The 19,502-nt window shown below is 28.1% G+C and overlaps 1 protein-coding gene across 1 annotated transcript; it reads left to right on the top strand.

Annotated features, from left to right (window-relative positions):
* The first annotated feature begins 282 nt into the window (after positions 1-282).
* LOC125824590 (UPF0481 protein At3g47200) lies at positions 283-1,623 on the top strand. The gene has a single exon (XM_049503998.1). It carries the CDS (start codon positions 283-285, stop codon positions 1,621-1,623), a length of 1,341 nt encoding a protein of 446 aa, XP_049359955.1.
* The last annotated feature ends 17,879 nt before the right edge of the window (positions 1,624-19,502 follow it).

The raw sequence follows: 19,502 nt of genomic DNA, 5'->3' as shown, positions 1-19,502 counted from the left end.
ATCAATCAATTGGCAAAACTTGCATGTGATGATTAATTGCTTTCTAATTAGTTCCAACTAATTTTAACAATAAAATAATTGAAGGTGCTCAACTTATTGCCTTTAAACAAATATTATCCTCTCAATCATTTTGGTTCATAATAATTACACTCTCCAACTCATTATATATATATATATATATATATATACTATATCCCCCACAAAATGTAGCTAACATGCACATATTATATTGCTCCTCTTTATTTAGCAATCAATTGAAGATCTCTCTATCAAAAAGTCAAAATGAGTGAAATTTCAATTGAAGAACAACATGTTGTAACAATCAATTGGGAAATAAACAAGACTCAACTAGAATTGATGCAACAAAAAATCTCCCAATCACCTCAACTCCTAAGTGAATCCGCGGGGCGGAGTTCTTGTTGCATTTTTCGAGTACCTCAAAGTTTTATTAATGTCAATGGTCGATCCTACGAGCCTCAAATAGTGTCAATTGGTCCATACCATCGTGGAAAAGACAACGTTAAGATGATCGAAGAGCATAAATGGCGATTTTTGGGCAATTTGGTTAAGAGAACAAAGGAAAAAGGGCTTAATTTAGAGGACTATTTGAAGGCAATTCAACCATTTGAAATGAGAGCTAGAGAATGTTACTCTGAGGCAATACTTCTTAATAGAGATGAGTTTTTTGAAATGTTGGTTCTTGATGGTTGTTTTATAATTGAACTTTTTAGAAAAATTGGAGGGGTAATTCCAATTGAAAAAGATGATCCACTTATCTCAATGTCTTGGATATATCCTTTTTTCTTGAGGGATTTAATTAGACTTGAAAATCAAATCCCATTTTTCATACTTCAATTCTTGTTTGACTTTACCAATATTAGCCAATCAAGTAGTACTCCTTCTTTAGCCAAATTAGCTTTGACTTTCTTTAACTACACATTACAAAGGCCTAATGAAGTTCTTGAAAAGTTTGGTAATCTTGAAGGGAAACATTTACTTGATTTTCTTAGATCAAGTTACATTTTTCTTGATCATGAAGAGCCTAAAAATAGAAAGGATTCACCTACAAATGTCATACAATGCATCTCAAAGCTTCGTCGCGCGGGGATTAAGCTTAGGCCTAGGAAAGAAGAGACATTCTTGGCTATAAAATTCAATAATGGATTCATTGAGATGCCAACAATTACAATAGATGATTTCATGAGCTCATTCTTGATAAATTGTGTGGCATATGAGCAATGTCATGTAGATTGTACAAAACACATGACAACATATGCAACATTTCTTGATTGTTTGGTGAACACACAACATGATGTTGAGTATTTGTGTGATTGCAATATAATTGAGAATTATTTTGGGACAGATTTTGAAATTGCTAATTTCATCAACAATCTTGGGAAAGATGTCATGTTTGACATTGATGAGTGTTACTTGTTGGAATTGTTTATTAAGGTGAATGATTATTATAAGAGTAGTTGGCATGTTTATTGGGCAAGTTTTAAGTACACTTATTTTAGTTCACCATGGTCTTTTATTTCAGCATTGGCTGCTCTTGTGTTATTGGTATTGGCCATTCTACAAACACTTTATTCCATTTTGAGTTATGTTCACCCTCTTTCTTGATTGGGACTTACAAATCATTTGAAATCTTTGTGGCTTTGGTTATATGAGCTTGGAATTTTATTTTTTTTCTTGTTAGTTGGAATTGCATGGACAAATTTTTGAATGAGGTTTTTGAACAAAACTTCAACAGGTGAAAGATGGAAGCATTCCAAAGTGTGAAGCGATCTCGTACTAAACAATATGACTTTCTTGTCATAACTGTTTGTTTGATGTTATATTTGACCTGAGATGAACAAGGATAGCACAAATAAGCTCTATAAGCTCTAGTCATTATGTTATTTTATATATAACTATTGTAGTTAGTGGAGAAGTTTTAAATTTAAGGGAACAAGATTATAAAATACTCTTGAACTATTCAACATTGGTCAAATTTACGTTACGTTACAACTTATAATTTTGGTTCAACAATACCTTTGTTATTATGTTTTTGGTTTAGAAATGCCTTCGCCATTACATTTTTTACTCAAAATACCCCTCAACTAGCTAAATAGCTCCAAAAATATCCTTCCCTACTAACTGTTTTTCCTTAATAAAAAGAAATGAGACAATTTTGCCCTTGACTATTCAAAATAAGTTCTTAACTCAAAGTTCTAGTTGTTGGATTATGGCATATCAACGCAAATAACCCTTTTTAAGTCATTATTAAATTTTCTTTTTATTTTTCAAAAATTCTTCAACGACTAGAAAGATTAAGATCGTAACATAAAATTTTCTCAGAAGATTTTTAAATTGTTCATAATGAATGCTTAGAATATAATAAAAACATATTCATAAATTATCACGAACAATGTATGATAGAGGAACAAAAAAGGTGATGGTCCAATTACCCATCCCGATAAGTTAGTGGGCTTGAAAAGCACCAGCCCTCTCCTTCCACCACACAGAGAAGGACAATATCACTGCTCCGTGAAACCAGCCTGACACCGTGCCCTCCTTTGCAAAGAGGGCACGGCACCTGTGCCGCCGCACAGACACAACAACAAGGCCCAACTCAACGTTTGGATAGGGGCAAGGCTAGCATTAAGCAAAGCCCACAAATCATCTAAATGGGCCTAATGCTCCATCACCTTATTGCTCCCACTTGGGTTACAGGCCCACGTTACAAGGCCCAGTGATCATAATTGCTTCCTTGTTACTTTATTAATAGAAAAGATTAGCACTTCATTAGAAATGTGGTAATTTTTCTATTCATATAGGAAAAAAAATATTTTTTTTACAAATATAAATCGTTTGTTCGAATCTCGTTTACTTAAAATTCCGTGCTTCGCTACTGATCACACACCACTATCCTTTGTCGACCAATGGTATATCTCATCACATATCTAATAAAAATTTCCAACCAAGCGTTGTCAAATAAAATCACTTGGTTCAACATGCATCCGTTTTTATATATAGGGTTCGAGCGAGATATTTTTTATTCTAATGAACTCACAAATTACTAATTAGATATATTTGTATCTGTCGATCTTTACTTTTTTATTATAAAAAACATCAAAAATACTTTTATAACTCTATTCAATGAATAACAATACATTTGTCACAAATGTTTGTCTCTAACGTAGAATTCCACCAGACACGTTTTGGATTTACTATATATATATATATATTCTAATAATTAAAAAGAATAGAAAAAAATATTGCACTAAATAAAGTTTCTTGTTTGCTATAAAACAAAATTATGTGATGGTCCCCTTAAAAAGTTCAAGATGCAGCATTTGGTTCTGCAATTAAATACGTGGTCACACTGTGTCTCTTCAAGAAAATTTCCTTTCTATCCTCAATTTATACCGTCACGAATTATGGTGAGATAGATAAAATTTTGTTATTTTTAGTTAGATATCCAAATTTAAGTTTTACGTATAGAAAAAATCCTAGTAAAAAGTACATTTTATTAGAAGGTTTTGGTTGAATCAATCTATTGAGAATTGTTGAGATTAGTATTATTAGGGGTTAAATACTCTATAACTAAGACGATATATTTCATACTCAAGATTCGAATACGAAGTGAGTCTAACACTTTACCACAAACTTTATAGTAGTACTTCTAATCAAATATGATTTGTAGTACTTTTATAATAAGTTCCTAATTAATAAAAATATGGTACAAAGTACCTTTTGGTTGATTTAAATTAAAGCAAGTCCACTAAAATTTTGAAGTTGACCAAAGTATTTACTTTTTGAGCATGCATGAATTGGCCTTGTCTTTTCCATGTTTATTACAAAATTTGTACTAGCAACAAAAGGTTATTACTGTCTTTATGATTCAAAAGGAAAAAAAAGGTAATCTGATGCACTAAAACTCTCATTAAGTATTGATCATAATGATTAATTGTATGTAGTGTTATTTGCATTTCTTCAAGAAACTATATATATATATATATATATGATTTCTTTAAAGATATGTAAAGGAAAAAGTAAACGATTAATATAAGATGAAAGGAATATATATATAAGTTATGTATGAGTCCACATGTACATAACTTCTAAGGTCTAGTTAGCCCCACATGACAAAGAGAAAAACAAAACAAATATATTGAGACAAAACAAATGTGGCATATTATATTTGCATGTGTGCAAGAGACGTGTATGATTTTCTTAAGTGTGTAATTTTCTTTGCACCTTTTGGTATCGAAAAGTGTTCAAGGAATGAGACATATAAGTATTAGAATAAAGGTATACGAGCACGGATGTGTTCGGATGGATGAGATCCTTCTGCCATTTATTAGAGGTCTTTATGGGTTTGAGACTTAAGAAAGAAGAAATGGTAGAGAGTAAAATAACGGTTTAAGATCGAATTTGAACTTTATCAGTAGATGTCAATAAATTCATTGATTGTTTGAGTTACTGTGTTCACATTTTAACATTTGTACATATTTTGATACATTTTTTAATGCATATATAAGATTTGAGACTGACTATAAGAGAATGAATTGTGAATATAACTCAATCTAAAAAATAATTCGTATGTTGAGTATAATTAAAAGAGACACAAAATTCCTATGTACGTAGAATTTAAGATACATGCCCAACATTGGATATTTAAATCATTTATTAAAATAAATCTAGTTTTGATACTATGATAAGAACATGAACTTGAAACCTAACTTATGCACCTCCTTCGTCCGTGCGAGAGACTTCTATGCAAGTCAAGAATAACGAGTTTGTTATGAAAGAAAGCAATGTTAAAAAGGCAAGTCTTATAGTCAAATCTAATAGGCTTAGACCTTGGTAGGAGAGATTTTCAATATTATTTGTCGCGAATTAAAATTAATTAAACTAGTAAAGTCCAAATACAATTCTTTTATTTTTCTCAATTTTATCTTTAATGTTGTCTCGTTTGTGATTTATTCTTTCCAAAAAAATACTTGTTTTTTTCTCCATTAATTTCCCAATAATAATGATACATGCTTCACCTTCATTTGGTTTCGTTTTGTTTTTCATATATGAACACAAACGAATTAATTAAATGCCTTATTTTATTTGTTTTTTTCCTCATTTTTTCCCCCTATTTATCACATTGTCATTTATTTGTCTTGTTTTTTTATGTGATGAATTGTGTGTACGTTACTATAGTACGTGTTCAATCAATACACAATATATAACAAGACGTATTTTACTATAAAACAAATTATATGTCGTTTTAGTGATATTTGTCTTATATCATGAATATAAAGGAAGGAAAAATTAAGCGTAATGTGATATATAAGTTCGAATTATAAATTTACATAAAACATGAGATGGGGTCGATATGACGCTACTCAAAATATAATATTTAAGCATGTTGAGTCAATGTGGAAAATACGTACTATGAATTTGAAAGAGCCGTAAACTTTAAATTATGAATCAGTCTCTAAATGCATGGTAGAAAAAATTTCAACAAAAACGTTGTGTTTCTACGTAACGTCTCCATGACAGATGACGGGTCCTAGGTATATCGTATACGTGTGATACTTTAGGCAGATTCACATTGGAGAAGGAAAAAATGTAGCGATAGATAAAATCGAGTAGAAATTTATATGGTACGCATGTAATCCACAACTTGATGCGCGATAGCTCAAGAAACAAATTCATAAAATATTTTGAATATGAGAACTAACAATATAGATAGTCAATGTAAAAAAAAAATGTTTCTAACACAAAAAATATACAATATATATATACTTTATATGAGATAAAATGATACAGTGTGAAACTTTCCAAACATGTTAATTTAATTTCATTTCATTTTTTTGACTTTTGACTGATTAATGACAAAGCTTACTCCACTTGGCCCAGCCAAGATCTTAGTTGTTACTATATCATATCAAAATATAGAAGCTATATATAAAGTATGATCTTAGTACAATTAATTATTTCTATCATAATGCAATTATTGTATCTACTAGAAGATTAAATTAACTAAACTATATATAGGGGAAAACCATAGACTAATTAAGTATAACAACAACAATAACAACAAGAACATATCGAGTATAATATTATCACAAGTAGGATCTCGAAAGGGTGATGTATACGCAATCTTATCCCTACCTTGTGAAGGTAAAGATGTTGTTTTCAATATAGTACCTTTGACTTAAGTTAAGCATAATGGAATCAAATAAGGAAAGGAAATTACAGTAGTGAAGCAGTTTGAACATAATGAAGAAAAAGATAGCAATCATACATAATACAGTAACCGAAGTAAAGAAAACAACATGTAAAAATGAAATCGAAGAAGAAGATAGTATGTGAGAAATAATTAAAAACAATACTGACAAGGAAAATTGGACAACACTCGACTAACTACTAAATTTACTACACTAATCCTCAACCTCTATATCATTTTATCTAGAGTCATATCCTCGATAAGCTGCAGATATATCATCTCTTATCTAATTATCTCTCATCCTCAATATTTCGTTGACCTACCTATCTCCCCTCATAGACTAATTAAGTAGATACAACTAATTAATCCAAACTTTATCACAATTATGCTCATGTATAGTATAATTAATATGACCAAAGTCCAACAAGTAGAAGCTAATTAAGATTAAATTAATAAAGTAAAAGACAAAGAAGAGAAACATGGGGAAAATAGTTTAGGGCAAAGAGATATAAGCACAGTCCAAGTCATAGACATGCAGGCATTTTGTTGCCTTCTTAGGTTTGATGAAAATTCCAATAAATTTGACAGATTCTTCTTTGTTTATTTTGATAATTTTGTCTCACTTGAATGAGAACAATATAATAGTTTATCACTATCAAAGTTATGTCGAGATGAATAGAATTCTCTTATTCTTAATTGAACATCTCGAATTTGAGCATACAAAATGAAAAAGAAAAAATTGATTGAGAATTTCCATCTTGAATGGGCCTTACGCGACACAAATTCATATTAATCCAGGGATCAAAGCAGATATTGGATACAAAGTGAAAAATAAATTGGAACAAAGTACAATCAAACCTCTTTATAACGGCATCATTTCTTCAAATATGTTTTAGCTGTTATAAAGAACATATAATATAATATCACATTGAAATCAATTCGAATGAAAATTTGAATGTTATAATGACATGTTGTAGAAAATAATTTTGGAATCTTATCTTTGACCAAGAAAATTAGCATAAATTTTTTCTCATTATAGGAAAATTTGATTATGTACTTTCTATGAAGGAGAGGACAACATTGGATTCTCTTTTTTTTCCAAGTACAATGAGAATCTAGTTTTTATTAACCATATGGCTATAGCTACTTGTAGTAACATATTTGGACAATTTTGACCAAATTATAAATACAATTAAATCTCTGTTTTTGTCAAGTTATAACTGAGAAAACATTTTAATATGGATGGTTAAAAATAGCATAGGATACCACTTTAGGTGTGATTTAATCTTAAAAGAAATTGAAGAATCACATTTGAGGGTATTATAACGATACGTAGGACTATATTGAATATGTTTAATTATTATTATTGTTATTGTTATTATGTTGAATCTCTAAAGAGAGTGTATTGATGATGATGATGATTAGATGGAACGATAGATGGGTCAAAAACAAGGGCGGGTAGAGTTTTATTTCGGGAAAATTTTGAAAAAAATTAGAAGGTGCATATCATACCTTATACCATCTATATCGAAAAAAGGGGAGTGTTGCTTTGTAGGACATAACACAAATTTATATAGATACTTTTTTAAAAATATTTGAAACTCACTAATCGAATGAATGAAAATGTGCATTGCGCACAATCTATTAAAGGAGAAGTGTATCCTATGAGAAAAAAAATTGTTCATGTACAGATCGGTCTTAAAGCTCTAATTAAAAATGAAGGAATCACATCCCGTCAACTTTTCCTTTTGCCGGTAAGTATCATGGATGAATATCAAACTATAAATAGGTTGAAAAATCAAAAAATTGAAAACATAGAGAGAAATAAGTATTTCAAGAAAAAGTAATTTTTTTTCAAACTCCCACGCAATTCCAATCTTTCAAAATAGTCATGACTCACTTTAGTTACCACTAAGGGTTATCGTGAGATGAATATGACCTCATTATTATTTTTTTAGTTGTTCATCTGGTGTTCAAAGTCGACATCGTAGCCCCAATTGGATCGCGCACTACAGGGCCCATTCAGGGGTGGCATCAATAAAATCATGTTCAAATTCTGCATATGAAATTATTATTCTTTATAGAAAATGTTTTCTCTTTTAATAAATTTTACGTGACATGAATTCAAATTAATAAGATCATACATAATACAAGTATCGGACACTGATAATTTTTTAAAAATGACTCTAGTTAACCAAAAGATATCACAAGGGGGGCAAACAAATCTATCATGACAATTGACAAGATACAAAAGTTAGAACACAAAGCTGATAAAGTTTATATACATGAAATTCAGAAATATATATTTTTTTTTATATATTTATGCCACTAAAATACATAAACTAAAAGATAAATAGATGTTTTCATAATGGTGATGAATGAAAAATAGAAAGGGACATTTACACCTTTTCTTTATCTGCAAATTCAGTTTGTAGCACGCTCATATCTTTCCAATTTTATCAAAAAGCTGCTCTTTTCTTTTCATAAATCAAGCGTCCGTTTAGTTATAGATTTTAAAGTTGAATTTTAAAATTTAAAATTTTAAATTTTAAAGTCGTGATATTGTGTTTCAACGTACATGCATTTTATTTGGAAAAAAAAAAATGTACTGTGAGTGAAAACGCATGTCTAAAACTCAGCTTCAAATTTCAAAAACTATTTTTAGAAAACTTCAAAAACTCTTTTTTCTTCTTCAAGTTTCAACTAAATATATGATCAACCACTAACAAAAGCGAATAAACTCACTATTTCTTCTCTTGTTGTGTGTATGTGACATATCATAGCAAGAGTTTAATATAGAGGGTCGTTTGATATATGAAATGAGATAAATAAAAATAATTATGCATTGAGATATTATTTTACGGGGTCACCTATTCTATGATTAAACTAATAAAGAAACTAATTAATATTCTTGGTCATTGAGTCTTCCGTTGCTTGAGAAAATATGTGAAAAGATCCACGTTAAGCAGAAATGAAATTATAACTTATATCCCTAACAAAATAGGGGATAAAATAATTTTTCATTTTATTTCGAAATTATTATCTTTTATCCTATTAATCAAACAACCTCTTATTTATGCCGTGACTGGAGGGCTAAAGTGGTATATGAACACTACATATATATGGAGTAATAAGCTTTTAATTTGTCTTTTATATATATATATATATATATATATATATATATATATTTGTTCACACAAATAAATTAAAAGAGAGACAAAGTATATCTTCTTTATATACACACACAATCATTTTGTGACCATTTTTTTTCGACCTTTCCACAGTCCTTTCATAATAAAGTGCATTTAGAATATAAATTTACGTTTGGACGATATAAAAGATATTTATACAATTAAATTATTTGTTAGCTACTTAAAGCTAATTTTTTATACCAAGGAGGTAATTGGGATTAAATAATGATAGAGTTATATATATAGTTTATTTGTTGGTATTCATGCAATAAGATGATTAAATAGTACTTGATTGAATTTTGAATCAGTTACTTAAAGGATTATGAATATGTAGGTTAATCTCCTGCGGAATTATTATTCATGTGTAAGCTCCTGTAACCGCCTACCAAAGCAACTAGTAAAATAAGAAGGGGTCGATTCCCATTTAGCACATTTTTTCTTCTTCTTTTTAATGTTGCATCCCGTTTTTAGAAATTTCATATTCGCCTCTAACCCATATGAATGAAAAAAAAAAAACAATATTAAAGTAGATTTTCTTTTAAATATACGTGTGACTTTGTGCAACTTTAATTTTGTTGTTGAAAAGTGTTTTTTGAGAAATGAAATTGAATGGGAAAAGCTAAGGAACAAATTTGTGTTTACATGTCTCTCTTTCTAAAGTGTTGTATTATTGTATACACTATACACTAAAAATAATTAATGAATGATAAATTCTGTATTTATTATTAATCTTATTAAGCAACATAAAATAATAATTTTGTTAGCTATGAGAGATAGATAAAATTTGTTAACTTATTTTTGACTAGAGGTTTCAAATTTGTATTTTGGGAATAAAGAATTTTTCAAAATAGATTTAACATATACTCTTCGATGAATAGATTTATCCATCACGAAGTTGAAATAGTCCAATCAGTTAACTTCAGTAAAATATACGATACTCAAAGTTACACCTCAATTGATCATTAATTACCACGACTCATTAAATTTTTGTGTAGCATTTGGTGACATTGTTATCGTACGAATTTGTTGCATGATCCATTGATTTCTAAACTGACAAGCTTTTGATAAAGTGACACATATATAATAATATAAGTAAATCCACATTACGTTCATTTTGACACTTATAAATCATTTTTATTTATAACAGTTGGGTCCAAATAGGAAATACACATGACAAATATTAATATACAAAAATATACGTGGAAATTAAGGATTTATTCACAGACCCATGACAAAAAAATTAAATAAACAAAATAAAAGAGTTACAAAAATCATGTCTACCATATAAAATTCTTGTGTTATGCCTTATAAATTAAACTTTCATTTTTTTCTCTTATTTTGATGTTATCAGATTTGTCTAAGATGTTATATACATTCAACCTTCTTCAAAAGCTTATCAACTTAGTTCAATGTTATCAGATTCGTCTAAGATATAATATACATCTAATTTTCTTTAAAAAATTGTCAATTTATAAGTCTTATCATTAACTGATCTGCTCACCATCATGAACATCACATGAGTACCTTAAGTTCCATTATTACAACCTAATTGAATTAATTAAAAAATAGATAGTGATACTAGTAATTGTAATAGTAGTGACAAAAAAGCTTAATACACTTGGCCTAAGATCCCAAATTGTTACAATAAGAATAATGTTGTAAACACAAATTATGTCTGCTAGACATTAAAATATTAGGATCTAAGGTAAAATTCTAGACAAAATTGATTAAATTAAGTATAATTTTTGTCACGATTATGTGCATGCACAGTATAATTAAGGGATTCCCTTTAATTTGACCTAAGTCCAATAATAAAAGCTAATGAACATTTAATTAATGAGGAAAATGACAAAAAAGAGCAACATAGGGAAAATAGATTAGGGACAAAAGCTAATTAGCACAGTTCAAAGTCATCGACATGTGAATAATTGTTGCATTATACTAATATCTATTTTAATACTTACTTTTATTTAATCAAAAGCATAAAAAAATGTAAAGTTTATGAGTTTCTACTATAATCTTATTTCAATTTACAATGATAATTAGATTTATGATTAAATATTTATAAAAACTTTAATGGAATTTTTAATACATATATAAAATAATAGCAAAAATTACCGAGTTCCCAAAAATCCATCTTTTTCTAATTATTAATACTTCTATTTAGTAAAATGAAGTATTATAAAACTTTATTACTTACAGATTATTTAGCAATGAATTAACAGAAAAAAAAGTTTCCTTTTTTTGCAGTGAGTTTTTTTTATTTTAGGCATTTATTATCTAAATTCTTTATATATAGTGCGTTTAATCCAAATTTGTCCCGCTTCATTATTAAGAGATTTCTTGATGAAACTCGAAATCGAAATCTCTTGATTGAATAAATATTACTAGTGCTAGTCATTTAATACACATAAAAAGTTCTAGTAATTCTTTTATCTTCTTGCAAACTTGTGTTTCTTTTTTTTTTTTACTATAAAATACATTATTATTATTTTTAAAAAAAACAGCATAGGATACCTCTTACATGTTTGGTTTTGTGTGTTGTACTTTAAGCCTTCTCATCTACCTTTTTTATATGACATGACAATTGTCTTAATTTTCTGTCTTCTGTTATTTTTTTCCTTTTTTCCAAAACTTCTCCATAAAGTTGACCAAATTAAGTAATTGAGTCCTTTTACAAAAATAGATAAACCAAAAATATAGTGAAAAGAGAAAAAAAAAGTTGATTTATGGTAAAGGAATTGTTTCATTGTAAGTTTTGGGAGTACTAGCTAAGTCTTGAAGAGGTAATTGAAAAGAAAAAAAAAAGTTATTTATAAAGGGTTGAATATTTTGTGGAAAATTGTATTTTTGGCTCAAACTAATAATGTTACTTTTTGTTAAGAATTTTTTAAATTGTTTTTAAATTATTGATATCAAAGTAAATGGTTTACCAATACAGTGTGGAGTGATGGTGTAAGGCGCAACTTCAGTGGCGAAGTCAGGAATTTCACAAAGGATGTTCAGAAATAACACAATAAAAGCTCTTTTCAAAAAGTAGAACACACGAGCGCTACCTCATTCCAAGGAGGTGAAACCACTGGGTTACAACAGCTTGTTGTGTTAAGGGTGTCCAAAATATGTTATTTAATTATTTTGTGTATCATTTTATTTGTATATACGATATTTTTTTCGACGAAGGGTGTCCAAAACCATACCACTGCGCAACTTAATACCTTTTACATGTCTACATGTTGATTTGCTATTTTTACATGTAATTTTGAAGACTCATGCATAATATAATCGCAAATACTCAATTGATATGGATGACACAAAATTAAAAAATAAAGAAAAAAAATAATATATATATATATTCCAAATTTGTACTCCTTGTGAGGATGACACAGATTCAAAATACTATACGCTTCTGTTTCTTTTATATTGGAAAAAAGTACATATTCAACAGCAAAGAGGCAATAATTTGTTGGCATAAAAAGAACAAATACGAAAAAGATTTTATCGATTCTTTAAATTAAAATTAAGCATGCACAACTACTTAAAATTTTGAGTAACTTTTAATGTTAAAAGTAGTGTCTTTTTATATTATTTTTTTGTACTAGAAATATTCTTAATTACATAAAAAAGAAATGGTTTATTCGACTTGAAATAAAAAAATTTAGCTTATTTTAGGATATCGTGCGCTATAGGCATATTATTTGATGACGAAGCCAAAAAGTAAAATAAAAATATATAACACATATAAAATTATTTACACAATATATTTTTCTGATAAAGCATGATCAATATTTTATAACTCCGATTCTACGTTTATTTGACTAGTTATAATTTAGGTTATCAAGGAATTTATTTGTTGAGAGCCAATTGTTAAATTTTATTTATTATTTTCCAACTTTCTTATATAGACTCTAAATGTACAATTTATTTTTTAAAATAGATAAATTAATATGTGATACAGACAATTTTTCAAAAAATAAATAAATTAAAACTAGTGGATATTTCTAATCCTAATTTCATGGATTAAATAACAAAATATAAATTGGTCTAATTTTTTTAAATGAAAACATAAAAGTTAAAGGAGGAAGAAGACGATTTTTTCTAAATTTACATACTTAATAAATTCTGAATTTTAAGACAGAACAACAAGTTGGTTCAATATAAATGATTTATACATATAAAGTAAATTTTCTTAATACAATACAATATTCAAATTAAATTATTAGATTTTGTACCTGTAAACATAAATATAAATTATTATTATTATTGACTATATCTTGTAAAAGTTAAAACTTAAATCTGACAAAGATGTAAGCTGAAATCCAGAAAATATATAAGCATGCCACTAAAATACAGGGACTAAAAGATAAAATATTTCAACCTTAGTGAAAAAATAGAAAGAATATTCTTAGATTTTTTTTATATCTGCAAATTAATTAGTACTTTTTTTTTTCATTCTTGAAATATATCTACCCCTTTAGAATATAAAAAGCAATGTGTCAATTCAAAATATGTAGAAAGTAGACTGTCCTTTTTTCTTTTCACAAACATTCCCAAATTTAAAAGATTTGAAAGAATAATGAAAAAAGGCAAATTGTTTGAATTAGTAGTTAATAGTATTTACAAGTTAACATGTGTAAAGATGTTTGAGTTGGTGCAATAAATAAATATTTCATAAAAAAGATCCGCGATTAATTTTTTCTGTCAACTCTTCTCAATCGATCTCGGTGCATTGTATTTATTTAGTGTAATTTACATTTCTTATGTGGTTTACAAGTTGCTACACATAAGTAAATTTACACAACTTATATAAAAAAAATAGCGATTGTCAATTTTTCTAAGATTTTAAAAAGGGAAATATTTGCATGTCTAAAAGATATTTAATTAAAAGTAATGTTGATTTTCAAATTAGTGGGGTTATTAACATTTACCAAATACTCCACTTCCTTTGTCTTGTTTATATGACAATGTTAGTATTTTTTAAAAATAAATTATTTTTGTTATGAGTATGATTATTATCGTTTTTTAAAAAATAAAGTAAACATTTTCAAATTTACAAAGGAAAAAAAAACTTGAATTTCAAATTTTTGTACATAGGAATGGTGGGACAGGTATCTTCCTCTTTTTTCCAAATCAAATCAAGAAGATTTCATTTCCCTAATGTTTCAATAAATTATTCATAACAGAATGAAAATAAAATAATAAACTTTTTGTGCGTGTTTTTTTTCCTACCAAATCATAGAATATATAGTACTAAAGCTATTTTTGCAGAAAAAAAATCAATTGTCCCTCTGAATTTGAAGAAATTTGGAAAAATTTTTTTATCAAATTTTAAATCATGTGATATTAATTTAAAAAACTATTCTAAAACTTTGTCGATTTAACGACTGCAAATTATATTTATTTCAAATTCTGAATTTTAAATTTATGAATATTAGACATTAACTTCTTCTCTTCTTCTTTCTTTTTTGCTATTGTAATTTTAAATAGATTATTTACACTTAATTTCTTAATTAAAAAAATAAAATATGAGTCAAACGTACTAAATTCAACTGAATCGATAGCTTTATCGATAAATTTACCCCTGAGCCTCATGAGAATTTGTGAGCTGCCAAAACGGTTACATTTAATGAATCAATCATATGAGAATTTGTGATATTAATTGAACAACTAACCACTTCAATTATTGAGATATAGTACACCTATAATCACAACTTGAGGTTAACAACTTGTTTATGATGGTAATTGAGCTCCTTTTTGTACAACAAATGAGTAGCTATGCTAATGGTTATGCTACTTTTTCTTTTATATTTATCTATTCAAAATGTATTGATAGGTTCGATTAATCAAGATTCGCTAGTTAGATAAAACTTATTAAATGGAAAAACACTTTTTATATATATTAGGAGTTTCGTTATTTCTAGGTTCATCAAAAATAACCTTTTTATCTTTACATGGTAGAGATAAGATTGCTTACCAACCACACCCTTTCAGACTCATTTGCCGAATTACCTCTAGGCATATTATTGTTGTTGAAATTAAAATGTGTTTTCTTATTAGAGGTAAACGTATCTTACCTATTTGGTTATATATCATTGTGATACCCCATCTTAAGATTAGAAGTTCCACATTGACAAAACACAAGATATATGTTAGGTATATAAATAAGCAGTCCTTATCAACTAGTGACATATTTTAAAGCCGTGCGGGCATAGGCCCAGAGAAGATTACTAGCGGGTTGAGCCGTTACAATCACTTTGAGACTATCTTTGAAAAATAATCATTGTCATGAAATTTAAATCTCACAAGTAAAACTCCATGACAATATCCTAGAGGTTTAGATATAAAATTTGAAGCTGCGACTATTTTTTTTCATTACAAGGACTAAAAAGTGGTTATTTGTAAATTTTAGCCATACCTATAAAAATAATGCTCACCTTAAGAAATTTGAACCTTCATAATAGTAATTATTGTTCAATTACAAAAATTCAAAAATGGATATTTGTGATTTGTATTCAAATTTTCTTGTACCTTTATTGCCAACTCAAATAATTGTTAATCATCATGTAACATCTACATTAACAAGCTGTGAAAATGCAGGTATATATCATAATCATAATTATAAGCCTAGTTAGATTGGTATAATAAGTGATTTGTGCAATCATAAATGCCATATATTATGGTACACTGACAAAATTGTTTTGTTCACAGCTTTTTTGGTACAAAATTTTATAATGAATGACTAAGCAATGGAACTAGATGCCTCTAGTGAAATGAAGGATGGATAGTGTTATGTTTTGGTTTTGATTATTTTACGTTTAAAATTTACTGATTCGACTGATTAAGATTTGTATTGTTTAAAACTTTTAAAGGTGAAATCACTTTATACCATGAGTTTGTATTGAAGTTGAGATTTTAATCAGGATAAGTGATTTTCAACTATTCACCACATGTACTCCTATATAGAAAATTGTGTTATTTTTTTGTTTAAACCATTTAATGTTAGAAATTCACTAATTCAAGTAATTAGGGTTCACATCCTTTGAAACATGAAAGCACTCTTTGTCATGAGTGTCAATTCATTCATTTAACTTATAAGTCTTGAAATTTGAATATAAAGTCTCTCAACTGTTTTACCACACTCTGTATAGAAAATAGTGTTACAATCAATAGAAAAGAAACAAAAATAAGTTCATACCTTGGTTTGAAATAAATTATGATTTTTTTTGCACGATAATTGAAGGATTTTATTTAATGATAATAATAGGTTTATTCATACAAAAGAGGAATTAATCTAAACGATGTAGTTCCCATAGCATCTCTTTCAAGTACGGAAGATACAAATGAAGGAGATGCATCAAAAACATAAAGTTGTACATTATAGATATTCAGATCCTTAGATTTCCTTCTGTATACTGCAAGTAGGTCCTCTACTATATTAACCTCCTTTGATATGTGATCCAACGTTGATTCCTCCACGTGTGTGTGAATATTTTTATTTAGATTATTGAGTAATACCTGAGAATTTGTTTCCACCTTTAAAAGAATGACTTTGAAAGATGGTTCTTAACTTTTGTCTTCACTTTTTCAATAGACAACTTAAAATCTAACAAATTTTGACTTTTGATCTTAAAAGTTTGCTCATGGAACAAACGAGGGTCAAAAATCACTATCACCTCTTATTAAAGTCAGTTAATGTAATATGTATCAATAATGGCTGCTTCGAGTTAGGGTCGCATGAATTTTTCGAAAACGAGTATCTGTACATATCACACGAAACTTCTTTTCAGTTCGATGATTAATGTAAGCCTTTATTTACACGTTCCACGAAATAAAACACTATGTTAATTGAGGAGCCCAATCTAAGAGACCGGCATAAGACCGGCGCACCATAGAATTTGTAGGTCTGTCCATATATCACATTTGTTTAGCTTTTGTGCTACTTTTTTTTAATTTTAAAATCATAAAAAATTAAGTCCAAGAATATGGATCATAAACTCTAGATTTAATTTTTAATCGAGGTAAAATATACTAGATAATTTCTTTTTTTAATATCCAAATTTAGATGGATAAAATTATTTGGTATCTACATGAAATTAATCGAGGTATGTGTAATCGTACTCGAACACTATAGGCTTGTTTGGTTCAGAAAATTAATTTTGAAATTAATTTCAGAATGAGTTTATTTCATGTTAGGTTGGGATAAAATCGCGAAAGAACTTATCCTGGAATTGACATGTTATTTTTATCTCACATTAAAGATGGAATAGCATTCTAAAGTAACTAATCTTAAAATAATTAGTCTTGAAATACCTTATTCCCAAACTAAATGAGCCCTATAATCATAAAAATCACAAGAATTATTTGTAGTTTATGAAAGGAAAGTGAGAAAAAATACGCGCAAAAGTGTAATTGGTCCACAATTTCCTTTTAAAATTATTTATTATTCAAAATTTACTGTCTCGATTAATTTGAATTTATTTTGATTAAAGTTATTCAATACGTTTTTAATATAATTGTGTGATATTCAAAACCGAGAAATTCACAATGTAATATTCATTAAAAAAAACATTTTCTAGCAAGAGTTGCTCTATATCAAGCAATTCGAAGCTTTTCAGTTTTGACTAAGAGTGGAAGGATCACAACTACTCTATCGAGTGAGATAAAATTATGTTATGAAAAAATTCCACTCCCAACTAATCAAATAAGGCGCTCAATAAAAATTGGAAAGATTTTAACCATTTCATCACCATCTCATACGCTTTAGTCAGTAATTGAATTCGAAATTTAATTTTTATGCATGCTAAATAACTTTTTTAACAAATAATAATACGTATATAATTTGAATCAAAACTCTTAAATTATTAAACAAATAATAATAATAATAATAATAATACTAAATTTGAAGACTACGTCCGCTCCAGTCAGTGGGAATAATGGACATAACTTTCACTTTTACCTTTTCCATTACTAACCACCCCACCATAACCCCCTCTCTCTACTCCACCTATAGAAATATATAGATACATATATATATATACACAAAAATTATGTTCGTAAAGTTGTATAGAGAGACAACCCCCCTCCATCCCCTCCCCCCTCCCTCCCACCACCTTCCCAACCAAACAATCAAGTGATCACATATTTAGAATTCTGATTAAAACGTTTAAAATATGATAAAGTAAACATATGAAGAAGTTAAAGGGGTTCAACAATTTCTTAAAAAAGATAATTTTAGCCATATTTAAACATTATAATTTTTCATTAAAATGGATTTAGATAAACCTCATCGATCCTATCTGGCTCCGTCCATGCCATCAACATCAATTTGTTGTGGCACCATCTTTGTTGAGTTAATTTATTTGCCTCCTTCTATTGATGAAGTAAAATAATAAAAATGCTATAGACAAATTATTATTTTTGCCTGCTGGTTGTGGTACACTATTACTACAAACCCCACAGTTCTATATATCTACTGTTGGCCACCTCAGTTAACCATATGTCCATAAGATATTACACTTTTTATTTACCATTCCAAAAAAAATTCATGTTTTTTATGTGTAATTATTTAGTATATTTATCAGCCACCATGCAATTTTACCTCGATCTTGTAAACACTCCAGATTTGAATCAGGAAGTCTCCTCATTCCTCCCCCCTCCCCAATTCTACATCACTTTCGAAATTTACGTGAGCTCAGTAATTTTTATCGAGTTATTTATATATGCACTATATGTGTTTCTATTTAACTATATTGTCGGACTTGACATAAAATTTAAGAAAACAAAAGCTTTTTCAAATTTGTGATTTAAAAACACGCTTGGATCATTTGTGTGATTATTAATGATAAAAGATGAAATTTTAAAGTTGAATTGTTTTTAATTATGAAACTATGACATTCTTCAGGGATAAATTTACTAAGAAAGAAAATGTGTCACATAAATTGAGTCAGACAAGGTTTATATACTTTCTCCATCCAAAATATTTATCGTATTTTGTTTCACAATATGAATTTTTATTAGTATTTAAGAATGTTTTCTTTTACTTTTTATTAATATGGGAAAGAATTGGTATTTATAATAGTTTTCGATTTATATTTTGTTTTAATTTT

This window comes from Solanum verrucosum, unplaced genomic scaffold (genome assembly GCF_900185275.1).
Source record: "Solanum verrucosum unplaced genomic scaffold, falcon-dt-bn FXZP01000125.1, whole genome shotgun sequence".
Classification (NCBI taxonomy): domain Eukaryota; kingdom Viridiplantae; phylum Streptophyta; class Magnoliopsida; order Solanales; family Solanaceae; genus Solanum; species Solanum verrucosum.
The sequence above is the reverse complement of the archived record's forward strand: the minus strand, read 5'-3'. Positions and strand labels throughout refer to the sequence as shown.